Raw genomic sequence first — 18,498 nt, 5'->3', positions numbered from 1 at the left:
TCCCAACTCTTACTGGCAAGCATCTCCTCTAACCAATGTGGTAACAGCAGCCTTATGTGCTGCTGCTGCTGCTCTTACTGCCTTCCGTGTGAGGAGGGCTGGGACAGCAGCCAAGGGACTCCAGTGGTGGGAAAGCGAGTGCTAGGGGCAGAGGGAGGGTGCTGCTGTTAGACAGGAATGCCTCGTTCATTTTCTTTGATGGAAATGAATGACCACTGTGGAATGTGACGTGCAGATCCTGCTGGCAAAATTCACAACCAGTCTTGAGCCATTTTAGTTCAAATCAATGGAAATCATGAATGAAATTATGAATTTCACTCTCCACACAGGTGCTATGCAGAGTTTTTATTGTGCTGCTAAAGCCTTTTTCTCTCACCAGCAAACCCAGGACTATCACAGACCACCCAGAAAAGCCATTTGGATCACAGTATACAGCTGAGTAGCAGACTACACAGACTGCATCCTAAATTCTAGCATGTGCACAGGGAGCCTTTGTCTTTGATTTTTTTCATTTATTTATTTATTTTTTACTTTTATCATTCCTGGCCTTGGCTAAATTCCTTTGAAGGTAGGCTATGCTACATACACATAACTCATTTAACCAGCCCCATTTAGCCTTTGCTTCTGTGTAGTATCTTATCTATAGCAGTTACAGCTGAACTTTCATTGTCTTGAATAATTTTTCACTCTTAATTCAGCAAGCCATAAACAATTATTGCTTCAGTGCTTTAGATAAACAACCATGGAAGAAAACTATCCTGAAGAAAACTTTTGGGCTGATTTGTTCATGCTTGTTTCATTAGGTTTTTTGACAGTGACACATTTAGAGGGGGACCTGAACCCAGAAAGATATTAGGAATTTGAACCCTCTGTAGAATGTACACTGGATCAGAAGGTAAGCAAAGAAATGGCAGTTATGGAATTCTTGAGGTAGATACAAGGAGCTGACAAAGTAAGGTAGGAAAAAACAAGCTTTTATAATAGAATTGCCAAACTACAAACATTCTGGAACCATTACATTGTCAGGTAGCAACATTTAGCTTACTTAGCTTTGAAGCCTGTACTAATACTCAGTATTTCTTCTTGAGCTCTGCTTGTGCATGATGGTCTAAACCAGATCTGCTTCTACAAAAATGCAAAGCTCATTTTGTGTTAATCCTTTGAAGAGTGGTGAGACAGTATATATGCATTTATCTAAATGATACTTCCTTCGTCTTTCATTTTAAATACTGCCCCACAATGAGAAACACTGTCTGAGATTCAGAAAGGTGTTTTTTTCACTATCCTGTTCAATAGATAAATTGTACAATAACTTGAGAAACTTCATTTGCATTAGTAGGGCTTTTTGTTCCGCAAATCAATCAGAAACTGGTGCTATTCTTCAACGATGTCTAGCAGACCAACACTGTCAGCTAGGTTTGCTTCCTATATGATGCCAAGTTTGTTTTTACTTCTAAAATAATGGCTGAAATTACAAATATTAAGCTGGAAATTATTTTTTCCTTAATTTATTAAAAAGCTACTCAAACTAATGTTTTATACAATTTAACAGTAGCTCTCAAGAACATTCAAACTGTTTCAAGTAAAGAAAGTGATTTTTTCAATTGTTTAAATACCTTCTGTTAGATCATTAATGTATCTTATGACTGACAGTCTAATGACAACAGAAGATCTCCTTTATGAAATCAGTTTTTCTCAGTAAGGAAACAGAATTTGCAGATTTTTTTCCTTAAGCCTCAGTTATTGGGAAAATATCTATGAGTCTATGTTTCAGAGAATAGCTCTTGTCCTTTATTGGGTTTCTTGCCATAATGAACATCTGCTCACTCTATAAATTAATTGCTCAAAACATCTTGTGCTTCTAGATGATCCAGGCAAACATAATTGTTCTGGGTTACTAGAGAACATTACCATTTTTCTCACACACACAGACACACATCCTCCCTTACAGCACACCATAAAACAAGAGCAATTATTTGGCATTATCCTTAATGTCATAAAAGCAACTTTTAGTGCTAATCAGGTTGTAAGAGTAGCACACTATTAGGTTTCCAAGATGATTTAAGCAGATTTTGTACTGTGATAACTTAAGAACATGAAGGATGCCTTGCCTGGCCGATTGGAAATGTTCTTGATCTTAAAATCAAGAATCCTTTTATCGGTCCTGATGAAATCCCAGAATCCTTTGCCAACAGCAGAGTTTGTCAGGCAGTTGCAATGGGCAAAGAAAAGTCCACTTTAGACAATTCATTGCAAATACCAATATCTTTCTTGCAAAAGGCCCAACAGACTCAAATTTCACCAACTTGCTCCATGCTCAAGGTCTCCCATTGTTCTTGGTGATACTGAGGTTTGTCACCTCAGCTCTAACTCCTCTGTTCTTGGAACTCTCAGCTCCCCAATCAGAAATTGGCTCATTTTAATATTGTTTTTAACCTCTACAGATACAAATCACTTTCCCCAATGACACTTAACATAAGTCTCCTTTATTTCCTTTCAGTTGCCTTTCAGACCAGTTCCTGGTCTCACTGAACATCCAGGGTTCTGGTGAATGAAAATGATCCAATCTATCACTAAGATCTTCCAGAAATAATAGAACCTTCACTTTCCAACCAAACCTGGAAGGATGTTATTGACTTAATTTGGAAAGAGAAGAAAGGGTGCTGTCCTTCCCAAATAACAGATTTCTAGATGGTATCAGAAGATATAAATAGAAATTTTGGGTCACATTACACGGCTGGCATCTCTTAGTTGTCATCTGTCTTCATTAAAGATTCTGCAAGAAGGTGGGGGTGGTACCTGAGCATGCTACACCCTTCCACATAGGACAGGACTGCAATGATACAAACACTGTGGGTTTCTTACTGCCAAAAAAAAAAAAAAAAAAAAAAGGCAAAATTTGAAATCTTTTGAAGAATTTTCAGGTCACTTTTATGAAAACTTGAGAAAGACAAGACATACATACATCAAGCCTCTTCCTTGCCTAGAATATAAGTGTTCTCATATTCATTTGAATTTAGAAGTATATCTGAAGGGAATAGTTGCAAACACATTGTTTCTGGTGACACAAACAAACGGGTGCGCCTGGTTACACCACATTCCACCCAAGTGAACAGACTTACATCACAGTCATGTTTTCCCCACATACAATGTATCTTCTAGTCCCACTCCCCTCTCCCACTCCAAAATACACCTGTGTACTCCTTCACTGTAGGAATTCTACAATTCTACTTCTCTGCCCCATTCCCACTTCTGGTTCTCAACCTCTCCATTAACGATTTTTACCTAGCAAGTACAGGAAGAGTTTGGTAATTAGTTCTCTAAACTTTAAATTCCAAGTAAGCAGCAGAAGTGTCAAGATATTGAAGAGCAGCAGATTGTCACACCACAAGTCATGTGGCTGCTGCACTGCATCTCCACAAAAATTATCTACATTACTCACACTCATGAGGGGGTTGACTTGTCGTGATCTGTCATCTGAGATGCAAATATTTATTGATGGCACAGAAGTATTCCAACTTCTACTTTTATTACTCATTCTTTTAACGCTGTTAAGAGGCAGGCTTTGGAATGCCAAATTCACTCAGCTTGCTCTGCAGTAGGACCAAAAGAAGTTACATTTTATCATTATTTTGTTTACACAATAAATAATCCAGCTGCACAGCAAAGATCTAAACCCGTAACTACAAACTGAGAGCTGAAGCACACTCCACTAGTGTGCTATTGTCAAAAATAAAGCCTAAGAGTAAAAAGTCCTTCATTAAAATTACAACAATTGCAAGAGAATAACTTTTTAAGTACTTTTTATTTTGTGTCCTAGATACCATCCAGGTGTCCAAAATCATTATTAAAATCCATATTTTTAATGAGCTCCAAAATTTATTTCTTTTTAGCCAAATAAAGAGGACACATCCCTTTGGTATAGAGAACACTGCCACAACAGCTCTCCTCTACTCACAGGTCCTCATAACAAGCATAATCCCATGCTTAATGTAGAACAGCATCTGCATTTCCTTCTGCTGGTTTTTCACTTTTACACAGCCTTACTAGACACAGGCAGTGAAGCAGACATCATATTATTGTTCAGACCTTTCTCAACTGTTCATGTGCATTAAGTTCACTTTATAGACCTTCATCGGAAAACACCCTTTCAAAACAGGCAAATAATCAACTCTGCTATCACTATTGTTATTACTATGCTTTCAATACAATTTCTGAGGTAAGAAATGGGAAAGAAAAATGTGTATGACTCTTCTTAGCACACTGTAAATGGGCAGTAAAGCAAGGTGATACCATTAAAATTAAGATAGTCTCACAGCTTGCATTTTGCCACCATAAAGAGTTTCTTTTAAGTAATAAGCTATAAAGTTTCCAGGCAAGACAATATTCAAGAAAGTGTTAAGAAGTAAAAAAAGTTAAGTCTTCAGTGGCTGTTAGAGCTTAGAACTGCAAGTGCCTTTTTTCAATATTTGAGTTCTCCAAAACAGATTTCTGGTAAGGATTCCCACAAGCCCTGCATGTTTTGTAGTTAATTTCATCTTCTTCCAGATCTGCCCTTGTCAAGCCAGGAATGGGACTGATTAATGGTGCTCCTTTAGAAGCGGATGCTTCATCCAGTTGAGAGCCATTGGCAATCACTGTAAGTCTTATTTAAGAGAGGAGGAGAAAATTATCCCATAAAACTGCAGTGTGAAGGTGAAATCTTCCATCTTCCTGCTTCTGATTTATCCTCACATATCCCAGACACATTGTGAAATTCTGTGAGGACAGAAGCAACTGCACCTATAAGACTAGAGTATACTGTCCAAGGGGGAAAGAAGCTTAGGAGTTCAGCAAGATTGCTCACTCTGCATTAAGTTCCAAAAACTTCTTGCTATCTGTGATAGTCCTCACTAAAAAATATGAAAACTTTTTAGAAGCAGTAAGAAGTTACTGTAGTTACGCTCATAACATAAAAAAAGAATCTCAGGCCCCATAATAAATTACTCAAAATAATCAGCAGATAACGCAAGCACACTGAGTTTTAGTCCCCTACTTGACTGTAATATTCAAATTTAGACCTCCTGAGATCAGGAGCCTCACTCTTTCAATGTCACCAGCAAAACCAGACCATTATACTTTTCATTACTCTCCAACAGGCCAGAAGTATGGAAGGCCAGGAGGATGCAAGGCCCATTCCTGTGATTTATGGTTGGTAACTGCTCTTCTGTAGGCAAAGCTGAGAGGGAACATTTGCCAAGCCTTCAATTGAAGAAAGCCTGGTGAATGGAAGCTGGAAGAAAATACAGGGTGGATCCAATGAAAGTGCTGTTTATTATGCAAGTGTACTCATTAAGAGACCTCTTTATGTCATTCAGTGTAAACAAATACCTGCAGCACTACCAGGCAAGGCAAAAAAAGCCTTGTTGTGAAGCAGAGTGGCAGACTTGTTGAGACAGTCATGGAAGACATCATTACAATCTATTTTAATATCAACATGTACACACACCCTGTTGTACTCTCTAAATCACAGAATCATACCATGTGGAACAAACATCATCATCATAAGGATCACACTTTTCTTTTTCTGTTTGCTTGTACTGAGAGCCCTTAATAGCTGCTTATACTGTTACTCTGGCAGTGACTACAGTTTACATAGAATGCCTGGGTTCACATTCAGCTACCTGTCACATGGACTGACAGCAATGCAGTTGCAGCACACTGCCTGCTTGGGCAACAGCTTAATACTGCTTCCAGGCCACCCTACATGTGGAGAGGAGTTCCAGCCACTGCACAGATGTATCAGACCTTCTTTTCCTCCATAAAGCAGCTTTGTGCAAGGGCAGAACTGAGGCAGGACACAGGAAAGCCGTCCACAAGGTGCCTACCAGCAGGCTCAGGCTCAGTCTTCAGTCACTATTAGAGACGTTCTTGTTAAGGGACTGAGGGAAGCTCAGGCTAGCATGTGGTCCCTTTCACTGCTCCATCACCCTACAGCACGCAGGAGACACTTCTTACTCTGTGCAGAAAGAGCAAGTCATTCTATTTGACATCAAATGTTAAGTAACCTTCTATGTGTGAGGATTTTCAGACAAAATTGGTACTTTTTGGCTGCACACATACTACCAGTCCTGAAAAAATGACAGAGGGGGGAAAATGTGGCACTTAGTCAAGGAAAGAAAAATGCAATGCAAAAAAAATTCTTTTAAAATATATTTATATATACACACATGTGTATATATAGGTATACAGCTAGAATTGTTTCTGCTTCCTAATTACTAAAACAGCAACCTAATTACTACATTAGATTACTGTATCACTAAAACTCCTTGGCTACACATGACCATGCATAATGTCATAAAACTTCTGGTCTTCCACAGAAGTTATATGCTGATAAAACACCAAAACTCAGCAAAAGTTGATTTCTAATTTATATTGGCAGAAGATCAGACTCAGGACATCTGAGTAAATAAATTATATTTAAGTGTAGTACAGATCCTCAAATCAGTTCAAGCACCCTCAAAGAAATTGTAATTTATACCTCCTGCAGACCTTACTGTATGCAAGTAATTTGGTAAGACTCTGACGAAACTCTTTATGCCTGTAATACAGTTTCATAAAATTAATGTTCTTTTTACGTTAAAATTCATGTAGGAAAACAAATGCTAATGTTGGAAGACAACCAGCCTGATGTATGAAGTCTAGGATGTTTCACAGGAAACTCTATGAAGACACTGGGATGGGAGCATGAAAACCCCTGACCATTCTTTTTAAATGTATGACTTAGGATTTACTAGTCCATGTGTACCAGGCAGGCCTAAAGCTTTGCAAGAGATTCAAAGGAGCCCCAGGTGAAATTAACACAAGTATGAAAAAGAAGACAAGATGCAAGTGCTAATATCTGGATTCCGAGGACTGTTTTAATAGAAGAAGATTAGCTAATCTCACTTTTTATTTGAAATTTCTACATGTGAACAGGAAGCAAAGGTAAGATGTTGGATACTACTGCCTTGGCTCTTCATTCCAACAAGCCTTCCCCATGACAGAAACCCACCACCAAAAGTAAACAAAAAATTCAAACAAATTCCATAAAAATCCTTCCTATTGTGGTCAAGGTCTCAAGTCCGCCACAGGTATTCAAGGGAAGCAGAGGTCCTTTGCATATTGTGCAGAAAACACTGGATATGGAGGACTGAAATCAAAGAATCACTTTATGGACCACATAGCTGACAACATCCTTGCTCTGACAGATACCTCCTCTCTGTATATAGCTTCTCAGTGTGCTGTGCTCTAGTCTGAGAGATGGAAGAGGATAGCAGATTATTTAGCAGATGTCATTTTCTTAGTCAATGCACTAGGGTTATTTTAAAACCATTTTAAAAAACATTTCCTGGTATAGATACAAGAGTACAGAAAGAAAATGTGAAGAAAGTTATGGTTTGTTCCTGATAAACATGTTTTGAGATGAGGATGACCACCACATTGTTTTTTCACCGAACAAAGATTCTTGGTAGAATTAGCTTGAAACCCTAGAGAACCCTTAAAAATAAGTGTAAAAGCAGATGCTTCAAGGTAAATTTGAAGTTTTCTTTCCTTTGAGGCAACTCACTGAAGAGATTTGTTATTAGTATATAAAGCTCTAAACCACTCTGGTGTTACACCTGAATTATTCCTGTTGGGAAACTAGGCAAAACACAAGGGATACTTATGTGATGGATACAAGCAGATGGGTTCTCTTCAAACCTTGGAGTCAGCTCTCGATGGAAGAGTAAGCAAGATGAAGTAGTATTCTATTTCTGATAGCACACTTTTCAACTTGACAGCTGAAGGTAAATGTCAGGCTAGAGATTCAGACTCTTGCCATGACTCTAACAAACCATCAGCCTATTTTCAAGAAAATCAACCTGTTAAGAGGTAATTTTTTTCCTCCAATAAAACCCAAAACAAACAAACAAACAGAAAAACACAATGAAACTTTCTATGTATCATGCATGATACAAACTGCTTAAGTCTGGTGAAGAATGTGTGATTCTGGAGCCTGGCAATGCTATAGAGATCTCATTTTTATCTCTACATCCTTGTCTTGTAACCAAACCCATTTATCAGTGTTGGCTGAAAGTCAGGACATCTGTTCCTGATGAAATTTTGACATTTCTAACTTTCCATTTCATTCCAAACTGGAAGAAAACCAAGTATTTTTCATGTTTCCTTTAAATGCTCTAGAAAGTAACAATTCCAGATTAGCACACATGACTACCTCTAATTAGGACAAAAGAGATATTCCTTGTGTCAAAAATCAAACTGTTTCATTATAACCCCAAAAAGTGACATTTTGAAATATCTCATTTTCTAGAGCAGTCAATATTTTACTTCTTAGCACTATTTTTTGATGTAATGATATTTTTTAAAAAATAGAAAAAAGCACATTGCATCAGAGTGATATGATGCCACTGTGGTATATAAATTACTCTCTGTCACACACATATACAAAGATATTTTTAACTATGCATTTTATTACCAACATAAAGAATTAGTGAATGTGAAACTAAAGACTGTCTTCTCTCTTTTTTTCCCCTAAGTCTGATTTACTCTTATTGTCCTGAACACAAATGGAATAAAAGCCTTTCCAGTAAGGTATGTGATACCTGCTTTTTGTTGTCTAAGCACCTCTTTCCATTAATTTTTTCAAACCCAATATTATCTTAAGGATATTGCAGTGTTGAGAAGAAACAACTTAAGCGGAAAAAAACTAAAATTATCCTCAAAATGGCCTGTTATAATCAAATTCAATGTTGTAGGAGACTCAAAGCATTGATCCTAGATGAGAAGAGAATGTGTTTATTTCAAAGCAACTCAGACTTCATTCTGGGTACCCACAAGGCAATTCCTGTCTTAGGCAGAGGAGATCCAGCTCTATTCCTCAATTTACATCCCATCTGCTCACACACCAGGCTACAATAAAATCAAAAGATCCATCCTACAGAAAATGGAAAATCCAGATGTCCATTCAATCAAATGTTACATGCTCTGCCCAAATTTTCTTCTGCAGCCTTCCAATGAACTTCAACTTAATCCTCTCCTGTTCAGTTTTCCAATACAGTTTACAAACTTCATCCAAACATAAATCTCAGGAGCACCCTGGAGCCCTGGATTAATGCCATTCAGTGAGGTTTATGATTTCACACAATTGCCAAGGTTGGAAGAGATGTCTGGAGATCATGAAGTCCGCTGGATGGTCAATCAGTCCAGGACTATGCCCAAGTTTTTCAAGTACATCCGCAACTTGAGACTCCACAGCCTCTGGGTAACCTGTCGCAGTGTTTCTCTACCATCCCAAGGAGAAGCTTGTTTAGACAGAATTTCCTGCATATCAAATGCTTGTTGTCTCTTGTCCTTTCACCGTACACCTCTAAGAAGAATCTTTGTCCACCAGCACTCCCAGGACTCCATCTATGGTTCAGTTTGTCATCATCATAACAATGCAATCACTGTTAATTTATTACAAGTGTTGTAATACTGGAAAAGTTCATATTTTCAGGCTATTCTCTTATCATATCAGTTCTCACCCTTCTTTCATACTACTGTGTGGGAAAACTTGACAGATAAGAATCAACCACTAAATTACCACTCAATTGCTGCTTCAATATATACACAACATGTTTCTGCTTGTTGTCTAACCACCTACTTTTCTTTTTCTCAACAGTTTCTTTCCAACATGATGCCTATAACAGGAATTAATTATACCCAACTGGACCTGATCATCTCATCCAGCAGCATGCTTCGGACAACCACAAGTACTGAAGCATGAAGTTTGAGAAAAGCTAATGGACAAATGCAGAAAAGCTTGCCAACAAGCACATATTCATGACCCACTCATTTCCTAGAACTTTGTTTTCAACAGAAACAATTGGTCTTACCAGTTGCAAGAGGGATTCTGGTCTTGACAAAGAACTGGTCTCATCTGGTATAGCAGAGCTCAGGAGAGCTGCAGCCCTGATAGTCAACTGATGGATGAGAGGCTGGAGCCCTTCAGCTCCACAGCTGCACAGATCTCCTCTTGGTTGAGAAGCGCTACCTGAGCTCACCCACCACCCCAAAATTTCTAAGCTCACTTTCATTTCATCTAGATTTAATTTTGTCTGCTTTGTCATACTGTAATGCCCACTGGTTTAGGCTAGCATTCCACATTTACACTGCCCAGCAGTTTCAGCAGTTGCCATATCAAGGCTGTTTTCTGTGCATCTTAAGGAATATACCTTGTTCAAGCAGTCCCCTTAATAAAAGCACACCAGTCTATCTCCAAGTTTGGAGGCAACTGCTTCTCAGCAGTACATACATCACGCAGTCACAATAGACATAAGGAAAAGCAAGCGCAAGGGATATTACAATGCACCACTCTAATCTTCCTTTCATATACCTTCTGTGATCAGGAACTGCTTTCGAGTAAGCTCTTTACTTTGAGCTATAGAGGACAGTCTTATTTCCAAACAAGCAATTCCCTGCCACTGCAGGAAAGAATCTCTCATTAGCCTAGGCAGTTTAGCTTGTTTGTACCATTTCAAGGAATACAGTATTGGTACAAAAGCAGTTTTCATAGTTTAAAGTTCTGTCAAACAACATAGGAAATTGTAAACTGAGAGCAGTCTTTGCTTCCACTCTCTTCTCACTGAAAAGACAGGAGACCCACAGATATAATAAACAACAGTACCAGTGAAAGTTCAGGTATCTGAACTTTCTCAATGTCATATAGAACTGAATTCAGTCAGGAACAGAGGTGGAACAGGAATGAAGAGATCCCAATGCTGAGGTGAGGATTTCAGCATCATTTCTATTAAGCCTTTTTCTCTTTCTGCTTGTGGAACTAAAAAATACTAAGTTTATGTCAGAGGATGGCAAATGGGTAGTGAGTAGATTTCGATGACACCATGTTGTTGTTTCACTACTGATAAAAATGCAGCTGCTAGCTTTTGCAAATGATAAACACTACTGCAAGCATAAATACGTAGCCGCCAGAATGTAAGATTTTATGCCAATGAACGCATTCCAAGCTCTAACCTCTGTTTGTGCCCCAGTGTGCACTATGTCAGCTAGATTTATTTTTTGTAATATAGTACTATATATAGGTTATTGCCCTCATGCATACAGGAGAAATCAATACAGTGAAGATATTATTAAAAGGAAGATTCTTCTGCACTTGCACTGAGAAAAAATGCAAGTGATTTAGGTATTCTGCTTTACCTATCCTAGTGTGGCCTGTGAGCGCAAAGAAAGTTTTTCATCACTTCAGACCAAACTTTAATGCACATCATTTATAATATTAAAACAAATTTTAGGTTAGTGAACCTGAAAGATACTTCATTAATACAAGGTAGTCTGGAGACCCTTAGCATTTCATTCCTCCCTGTGCAAAACATAACCTGAATAAATAGCCGATATACATAACATGGTTAACTGGATGTTACACTCCTTCACAATTCTTAAATTTACTTAGTAATTGTACAATTATCTTGAGAGTTAAAATTTGATTGTGCTACATCAGTAATGTACATGAGGCTTTACAATTGCTCAGAAATATTAAAGCTTAACAACAGCAGAATTTGCTATTAAGAGAAGTATTAACTACATAGGGCAAAAAAAAATAGTTTGCTCTGGTTTTTGTGCAGAAGACACAACTTTGTGTTACAGGTCCACCTGAAAATCATCTCTAAAATTACAACTGACCGTGCTAAATACTCCAGTTCTCTCACCCTAGCTGCAACTTGACTACTTCAAAATAACCAGAAAGGCATCTCCAGAAACTGATGGATGCCATATAGTGTAGAGTTAGTCTTCTGTAAGGACTGTGTGCTATAAACACTTCCTCCCAGAGCACAGAAGTTCTCAGCCCATCTGATTGTCAGAAACTCTGCTCACCTTAAAGAAAGGCATTAGTTATTCCTCCTGTTTCAAATGATCAGAGACCCACATGTTTCATGATCAGAGACCATTCCTTTCCCTTGACCTGGATGTCCCCCAAAATCTCTAAGTGCCCAGTGAGTGAAGTCACTCTGGTGGGAGACAAAGCAATCCAGGTGTTAGATCAACACCTCCAAGGGATTGTTGATACACATAATATGCATCTGATTTTCCATAAGGCATCAACTACAGTCTTAAGCATTCTACTGGATATTATATAAGGTTTCATCACTTATAAAAGCTATCTAGTTTTACGCTGTAATTTTAACTTCTCAAAATTCCAAGACCATATTGAGACAGGCACAGAAACACCAAATGCTAATAAACTGTCAACCTACTGCAAGCATGGGATATTTAACAACTTGAGAAAAAAGAACAAACCTCCCCCCGCAAAAATACGGTCAAATAAACACTGTTCAGCTCAGGCCTCAACCCTGTTGACAGGAATAGAGATAGATTTAAGGGAACAGGTTATCCCAAATGTTAATTTACTAAATATTTTGCCTGGACTAATAAGACCTGGTCTTATCTGGTCTGCAGATGTGTAGAAAGGAACAGCATACCAGAAGCTCTTCTTTTTCCAAGAACAAATCCTTGGCAAACACCTGTTAATCAGTGAGAGAGGCAGAAGTAGGAGCAGCAGAAAGAGACACAGGTAATTTGGATCCAATTGCATGGTTACAATGCAGGCAGGAACCAAACTGGAGTTGCTACCAGTAACTGGAACCTGCACTCAGAAAAAACCCCGCTAACAGTGGCTCTGCCTCAGTAATAGGCTCCCAGCACCCACTAGTGACCTGTCACTGAAACCTTTCCAGTGGCAGAGCTGTGGTTTAGCTGTCATACTTCTCTCACATGGATACTTTAGGAATCACTTTTAATGGCATTCTCTTCTGGAGCTCAGCATGCATTTCCCATTTAACTCCTAATTTTAAGATCAACACTAATGCACATGTGTAGATGGCCCTATATGAAGGACATGCAAATAGTGTGCATTTTATCCACTCCACCTTCTTTTAAAGGAACACTCTAAGCCTATGTGTGATGCACGACACAAGAGACATATGCATCAGCCAGCACTGGCAGGACCAGCGTGGGTGAGGGTACACTGCACTGGTCTGAGCTGCTAAGACAGACAGGCCAAGATAGACAACAGCTCTCCAGGTAAAACAATCATTTTGTTGGGAAGTGTTAGTCTGCAAGTGTCAGTGGCTGAAGCTCAACCCTGCAACCCTAGGGAACAAAATCTGGTTATATAAAGATAAATGACAGAAAATAAGTAACTTAAAGAAATATACAGAAAAGGATAGAACAGTCAGCAAGATATAAATGTATTTTAAAGCTATTTACTGCTAAGGCTCTGTTGTTACTTTTTTAAATGAAACTGGTTTAAAGTTGAAAAGAAACAGGTTTTTTAGTTATTTTCTTTTCAGTGCCTGTCTTTTTATACAAATTAGCAATTTCAATGTCCTATTCAATTTCAACAGAATTAAGCCTTTAGTAAATAGCAATCAAGAAAAAAAAAGGCCCTATATGTCATCTTATGAAAAAAATAAATTATAAAAAAAATAAATAAAGAACTGAGAAAGTTATTGTCAGAACACATGCATCCACTTAGATACAAATGAATTACACCTGAATGATCAGATTTTGCCTAACACACAGGGAAGTAAGCAAAAAATCTATAAATATTACAGAATATTTATATATTTATAGAAAAAGGTTTCGACAGAAATAACAATCAGTGGTTAACCCAACCTCTCCAGATGAGGTTTTGGGCTGCTGGAAGTATAGCAAGTTTGTACACTCTTCCAATATTGGTATCCTGTCTAGCCTCTTTTTTGTTTAAAAAAACACTGATACTAGATGTCCTAGGGAGTACAAAAATTAAATTTGTGTTTACACACCAAAAACACTTGTAAGACTGTATGTACTGACACCCAAATGAATTTTTAGAGTTAGCAAAAAATATATATACATGCCCATAAAGTCATTGTATCATGTCACCCAGATCCACTAGGACTTCTGCTGTGTCATACTAAATGAAAATCAGCTGAGGTTACCTTTGAGACTGAATAATCATTGCAAAAGCAAAGTTTCATATAAAAGTCATGAATTTCCATATGCTCAATGTCTAGAGTATCTTGATCGGGGCAATACTAAATGATGTGGCTGGCAGTTCAAGTCAGTGCAGCTGGAGGGCTGTTGCTATATATAATCAAGCTATCTCTGACCTTATGAGCCATTCCATCAACTGCAGAATATCAGCACCACCTTTGAGAACTGCTCCCCACCAAGGCCAGATTACAATAAAAGCAGTATAATCTTAGTTTGCTGATTCATGGAGTGATTTCATTAGATCTGAGCCCAAACTGCTGCTTACAAGATGAGGGAAATAAAATACAGTGTAACTACAGTGCAAAGATTAAACACGAGTAACTTCAGTAGATGAGCCAAGTGTAAAGGAAGCAGTAAAATCAGACTACTTGACTCAGAAGATTGCTGGACCACATCAGAAATCTGTTTAGTCAGGAATCCTTTTGGAGGACTCAGTCAACTTCTTTCTTGAAAGAAGTCTCTAAAACAAACATGTCTTCATGTCCAACAAGCACACTGATTGCTGAGTGAATACTGTTTTTGTAAAAGCACACGCTCCTCACAGAAGACATGCTTAGGAGTTTAGGAAAGGATGCTGCTTCTGTGCTGTGAGGTATAGCACAGAGGGAGAAGAGCCATGTTATCCCATAAAAAAAGAAGAAAATTGTATTTGCCCAGAATAACAGTTGTTTCTTTATCTTTTCTAGGCCAATCAAAACTACAACACCCTGGTATTAGTAAAACCAGTTTCAATTCAGCTTTAATCTGTCTCACACTGGAACTGGAAAGGGTCTAGGGAGACAGACTTATTGTTGAGCACTTACATCACCTGAAGGCATTGTACAGTACAGGGGGTATACTAAATATCATGGCTATGAGATTATACCTCAGACCAAAGCTCATTTCAGGAGCACTCATTATCATCAGATCCACTTGCTGAGATGACTAAACATCCAATTAATGTTCTAATCTACCTTTTCCTTTCATTCAAGAGGGCTGGTCAGGGATAGCAAGACAAGGAAATCAATAAAAAGTAATTCATTTCAAAGGAGAAAAAAAAATTAAGAAGTGTCTAGATTATTTTCTTGGTTTGGTTAGGTGATTCACCAGACCAGTAACAAAAAGCAACAACAAAAAAAATCCCCATACGATTAACTCTGTAAATAATACGCAAAGAACAAAATTTCCAAGTTCTATCATTTCAATTCCACCTGCAAATACGTACACACAAAAACATATGTATATAGAATATAAACATATATATCAACTTTCAGCATTGCAAGTTGTAGCCCCCAAATATGTCAAGAACTTTGTAATCAAAGACACATAATGTCCAACTCCCCCAAACTGTATTTCTTACTATTGTGAAGATTCATGAAGTCAGGAACCCTTCCTATGAAGCAGAGGAATAAACCATACTACTCCAGCAGCCTAGCAGTCAGCTGCTATGAAGCAGTCTGAAAATAATGATATAAAACACATAATCAGATTCTTAACACCTTGTGTCTGCTTACCTGCCAGTGTACAGAATTATGAGAGCACCTGTACTAGAGTTAGGGTACCTTGCAAAACAAAATAGAGAATACACTGATGTTACAAATATTACAGTACAGTCATAGATCTAAAATAAACCTGAAGGTTTTTAAAATGTGTTACAGAATCTATTTTTATTTTTTCTTCAGCTGCTACCATTGCAACTGCTAAACGTCTGCAAGAGCATGTTGCAGGATGATGATGTGCATGAAGGATTTCTGTAGCTCCCAACAACCAAAGCACAGAAATCTGAAAAAAACAATTAACAATAAGCAATAATAAAGCTTGATCATTCCCCTACTCAAAGTCATATACAATCCTCCTGCTTTCATCACTGGAAACAGGTCCAGTTGCTTTTGCTCAGCCTGCTTTAATAAAATGATCTACACGAAAAATCACTGTTGTGCCATGCTGTGCGGGTTAATCCCACACAAAACAGCCTGATCCTAGTCTCACAGCAGTTTTGAAACTGATTTTAATTTTAAAAGGAAAAAATACTCGTCTAAGTAATTGTTAATAAAACATCTTTGGAGGTCTCTCACCTACAATCAGGTTAGCAGAACACATTTCTAGATATAAACTTCAAAATCAGTCTAATGAATAAAAGAGAATTTTAAAAATACTGGTTTTCTCATCTGTATGTATAACTAACAATTAAAAACATAATGCATTGCAAAATTAAACATTACTTTAAATGAATGAAGGAAAATAACCAGAGTAAGTAGATACAAACTACTATATAATCAGAGTAGCTTCTACAATACTAACAACAGCCACATCAGGAGTAGCAGAAATGTGAGTTAAACTTGAGGCTGAAACTATCTCTCTAACTGTTCCTCCATCACAGCACAGTCCTATTGTGATGCATATTGCAGTTCAGATGACAAGAGATGCAATATCATGCACTCACTTTCAACAATTATAAGTACACATCATACAGATTGAAAAAAAAAATCAATTATCAGACATCTAAATACTTGTAATTGTACTCATTACTCCAGTTGTAACTATACTGCAGTACTTAACTCAATTGTTTCAATTAACTTTTCACAGCCTCAGATTTTCAGGCAGATGACAACTTTTGCTGTCTTGTTCAGTAAATCTATGAAGCAACACAGAAGATAACAGACCGTGACAGCTTATTTTTCAAAACAAATATGGTCCTGTCAAACAAGCTAGCAATGCAACCAAGTTCTAGCCAGGGAGAGGGAATGCTTAGTAAATTTGAAGTGGTACCTGGCAGATTATCTGTTTTATCATTTTTAAAGAATCTTTACAGCCCTTCTCTGGCATGTAGTAACTACCAGTCTTCCTTTATCTTCCTTGACTACCCTAACAGCATAACTAAGAAGACAACACTGAAAACACGTAGGTGTTGGCATAAGGAATCGTTCTTTTGTTCTGTGCTGTTGAGGGAACACCACCTTTGTCAGGCGGCGCAGCAGCGTGCGCAAGTGAGCACCCACTTGGCTTCAGCTGCTTCCCCGTGACAGGCGGCCCTGCTCAGCACCCGCAAGGAAACACTCACAGAAAATAGTCACTGCTGACCGATGGCTAATCTGATGCCTTGTGTTTAAGTACACGTATACGTACTTATGTATTTGTGAAACGTAATTTATGAGTTCAGCAGCCTCGAAGAACGGTGAGTTTGGTTCAGAGATGACCAGTGTCTGGCGCGTTTCATCACTGAGTTTCCCCATCCTGACAGCCCCTGGAGCGTCCCGATACCCGGCACGGACCGCTCACTGATACCATCTGCATTGGCAACGCGCAACTCTGCTCAGCCCCGCTGCCCCGGGCTGCCCTCGCCAAGAACTTCCCTTCCCACCTGCGGCCCCAGGCTGACAGCCGCCGCCGGCCCCCAGCTCCCCGCCGTCGCTCCCGACCGCTGCGGAGAGCGGCCCTGCGGCGGGGGCACGGACAAACTCTCCTGCCGGGACCACTTCCCGCCGCGGCCCGTCGTCACTGCTCTTCTTTGCGGAGCTTCTGCGAGGGGGGCGGACAGGACCCCTCCGCAGCCCGTGGGTCGCGGGCAAGGGCCCCGAAGGGCACAGGTGCCGGAGGGCCCTTCTCCCCCGCCCGCCGCGGCCGGCGCAGGTGGCGGGAGGGCTGCGCCCATTCCCGGGCAGACCTCGCCTCCTAGCGCCCGCGCCGGGCCGCGCTGCAGGCAGCGGGAACGCCGCGCCGGCTGCCTCTCGAAGCCCTCCACCTTCCTGCATCGGGCTCGCTACGTGACCGACCGAGGGGGCAGGGATAACGCAAGGGCCCGGTAAGGCCGGCAGAGAAGCAGCGGCAGGGGAAGACGCTGGGCTGATGAGGCTCCTCCGCTGCCCTTGGGCCCGCCCAGCCAAGTCCGGGGCGGTGTGAGGGGCTCGGCGTTACCTTTCGAAGAGCAGCCGGATCATGAAGATGCAGAAGGCCAGGGGGAAGGCGAGGTAGAGGTCCTCCGCCTGCGGGAAGGCGGCTTCCTCCGTGCTCTGCAGGTCCGCCCAGGTGACGTTGTGCGGCAGCCAGAACCGCTCGTTCCAGAACCAGGCGAGGATCCCTGCCATCTTTGCTTTGTCTGCCGCGGCGCCCCTCGCTCCGCTCCGCCCGCGGCGAGGCGCGTGTGAGCGGCTGCCGGGAGAGAGGAGGATGGAGGCGTGTGTCAGCCCCGCAGCCGCGGATGATGCTGCCGAGCGCCGCCGTGCAGGTCCCCCGCCCGGCGGGGGCAGCGGCCGCCCCGCCTGTCACACGGCGGCGCCGGCACCCATTGGCTCCCGCCCGCGCCCGCCGCTGCTCGGGGCCCCGCCGGGCGGTCCGGAGTCGCCTTCCCCCGCCCCTTTCCCGTGCCGAAAGACTGCACCGCGGCCCGAAACCGAAGTGACACGGCCCGAGCAAGAGGGACCCCGTCCCAGGGGCTCTGCCCGCGGCCGAGGCTGCCGGCGGCAGTGC

At 40.4% G+C, this 18,498-nt stretch overlaps 1 protein-coding gene across 3 annotated transcripts in view; it reads right to left on the bottom strand.

The window, feature by feature from the left end:
- CERS6 (ceramide synthase 6) overlaps nucleotides 1-18,242 on the bottom strand; it is a 99,818-nt gene extending 81,576 nt beyond the window's left edge. For all 3 annotated transcript variants that reach the window (XM_088059045.1, XM_005519768.3, XM_088059046.1), the window contains exon 1: nucleotides 17,947-18,242. In XM_088059045.1, the coding sequence (XP_087915171.1) occupies nucleotides 17,947-18,116 (170 nt within the window). In that variant the 5' untranslated portion in view covers nucleotides 18,117-18,242. The remainder of the gene's footprint in view (nucleotides 1-17,946) is intronic.
- Nucleotides 18,243-18,498: the final 256 nt, after the last annotated feature.

This window comes from Pseudopodoces humilis, chromosome 8, assembly GCF_049639895.1.
Source record: "Pseudopodoces humilis isolate 2021_Gansu_Grassland_sample_001 chromosome 8, ASM4963989v1, whole genome shotgun sequence".
Taxonomy (NCBI): domain Eukaryota; kingdom Metazoa; phylum Chordata; class Aves; order Passeriformes; family Paridae; genus Pseudopodoces; species Pseudopodoces humilis.
Note: the sequence above shows the minus strand (reverse complement) of the source record. Positions and strands in the feature narration are given on the sequence as shown.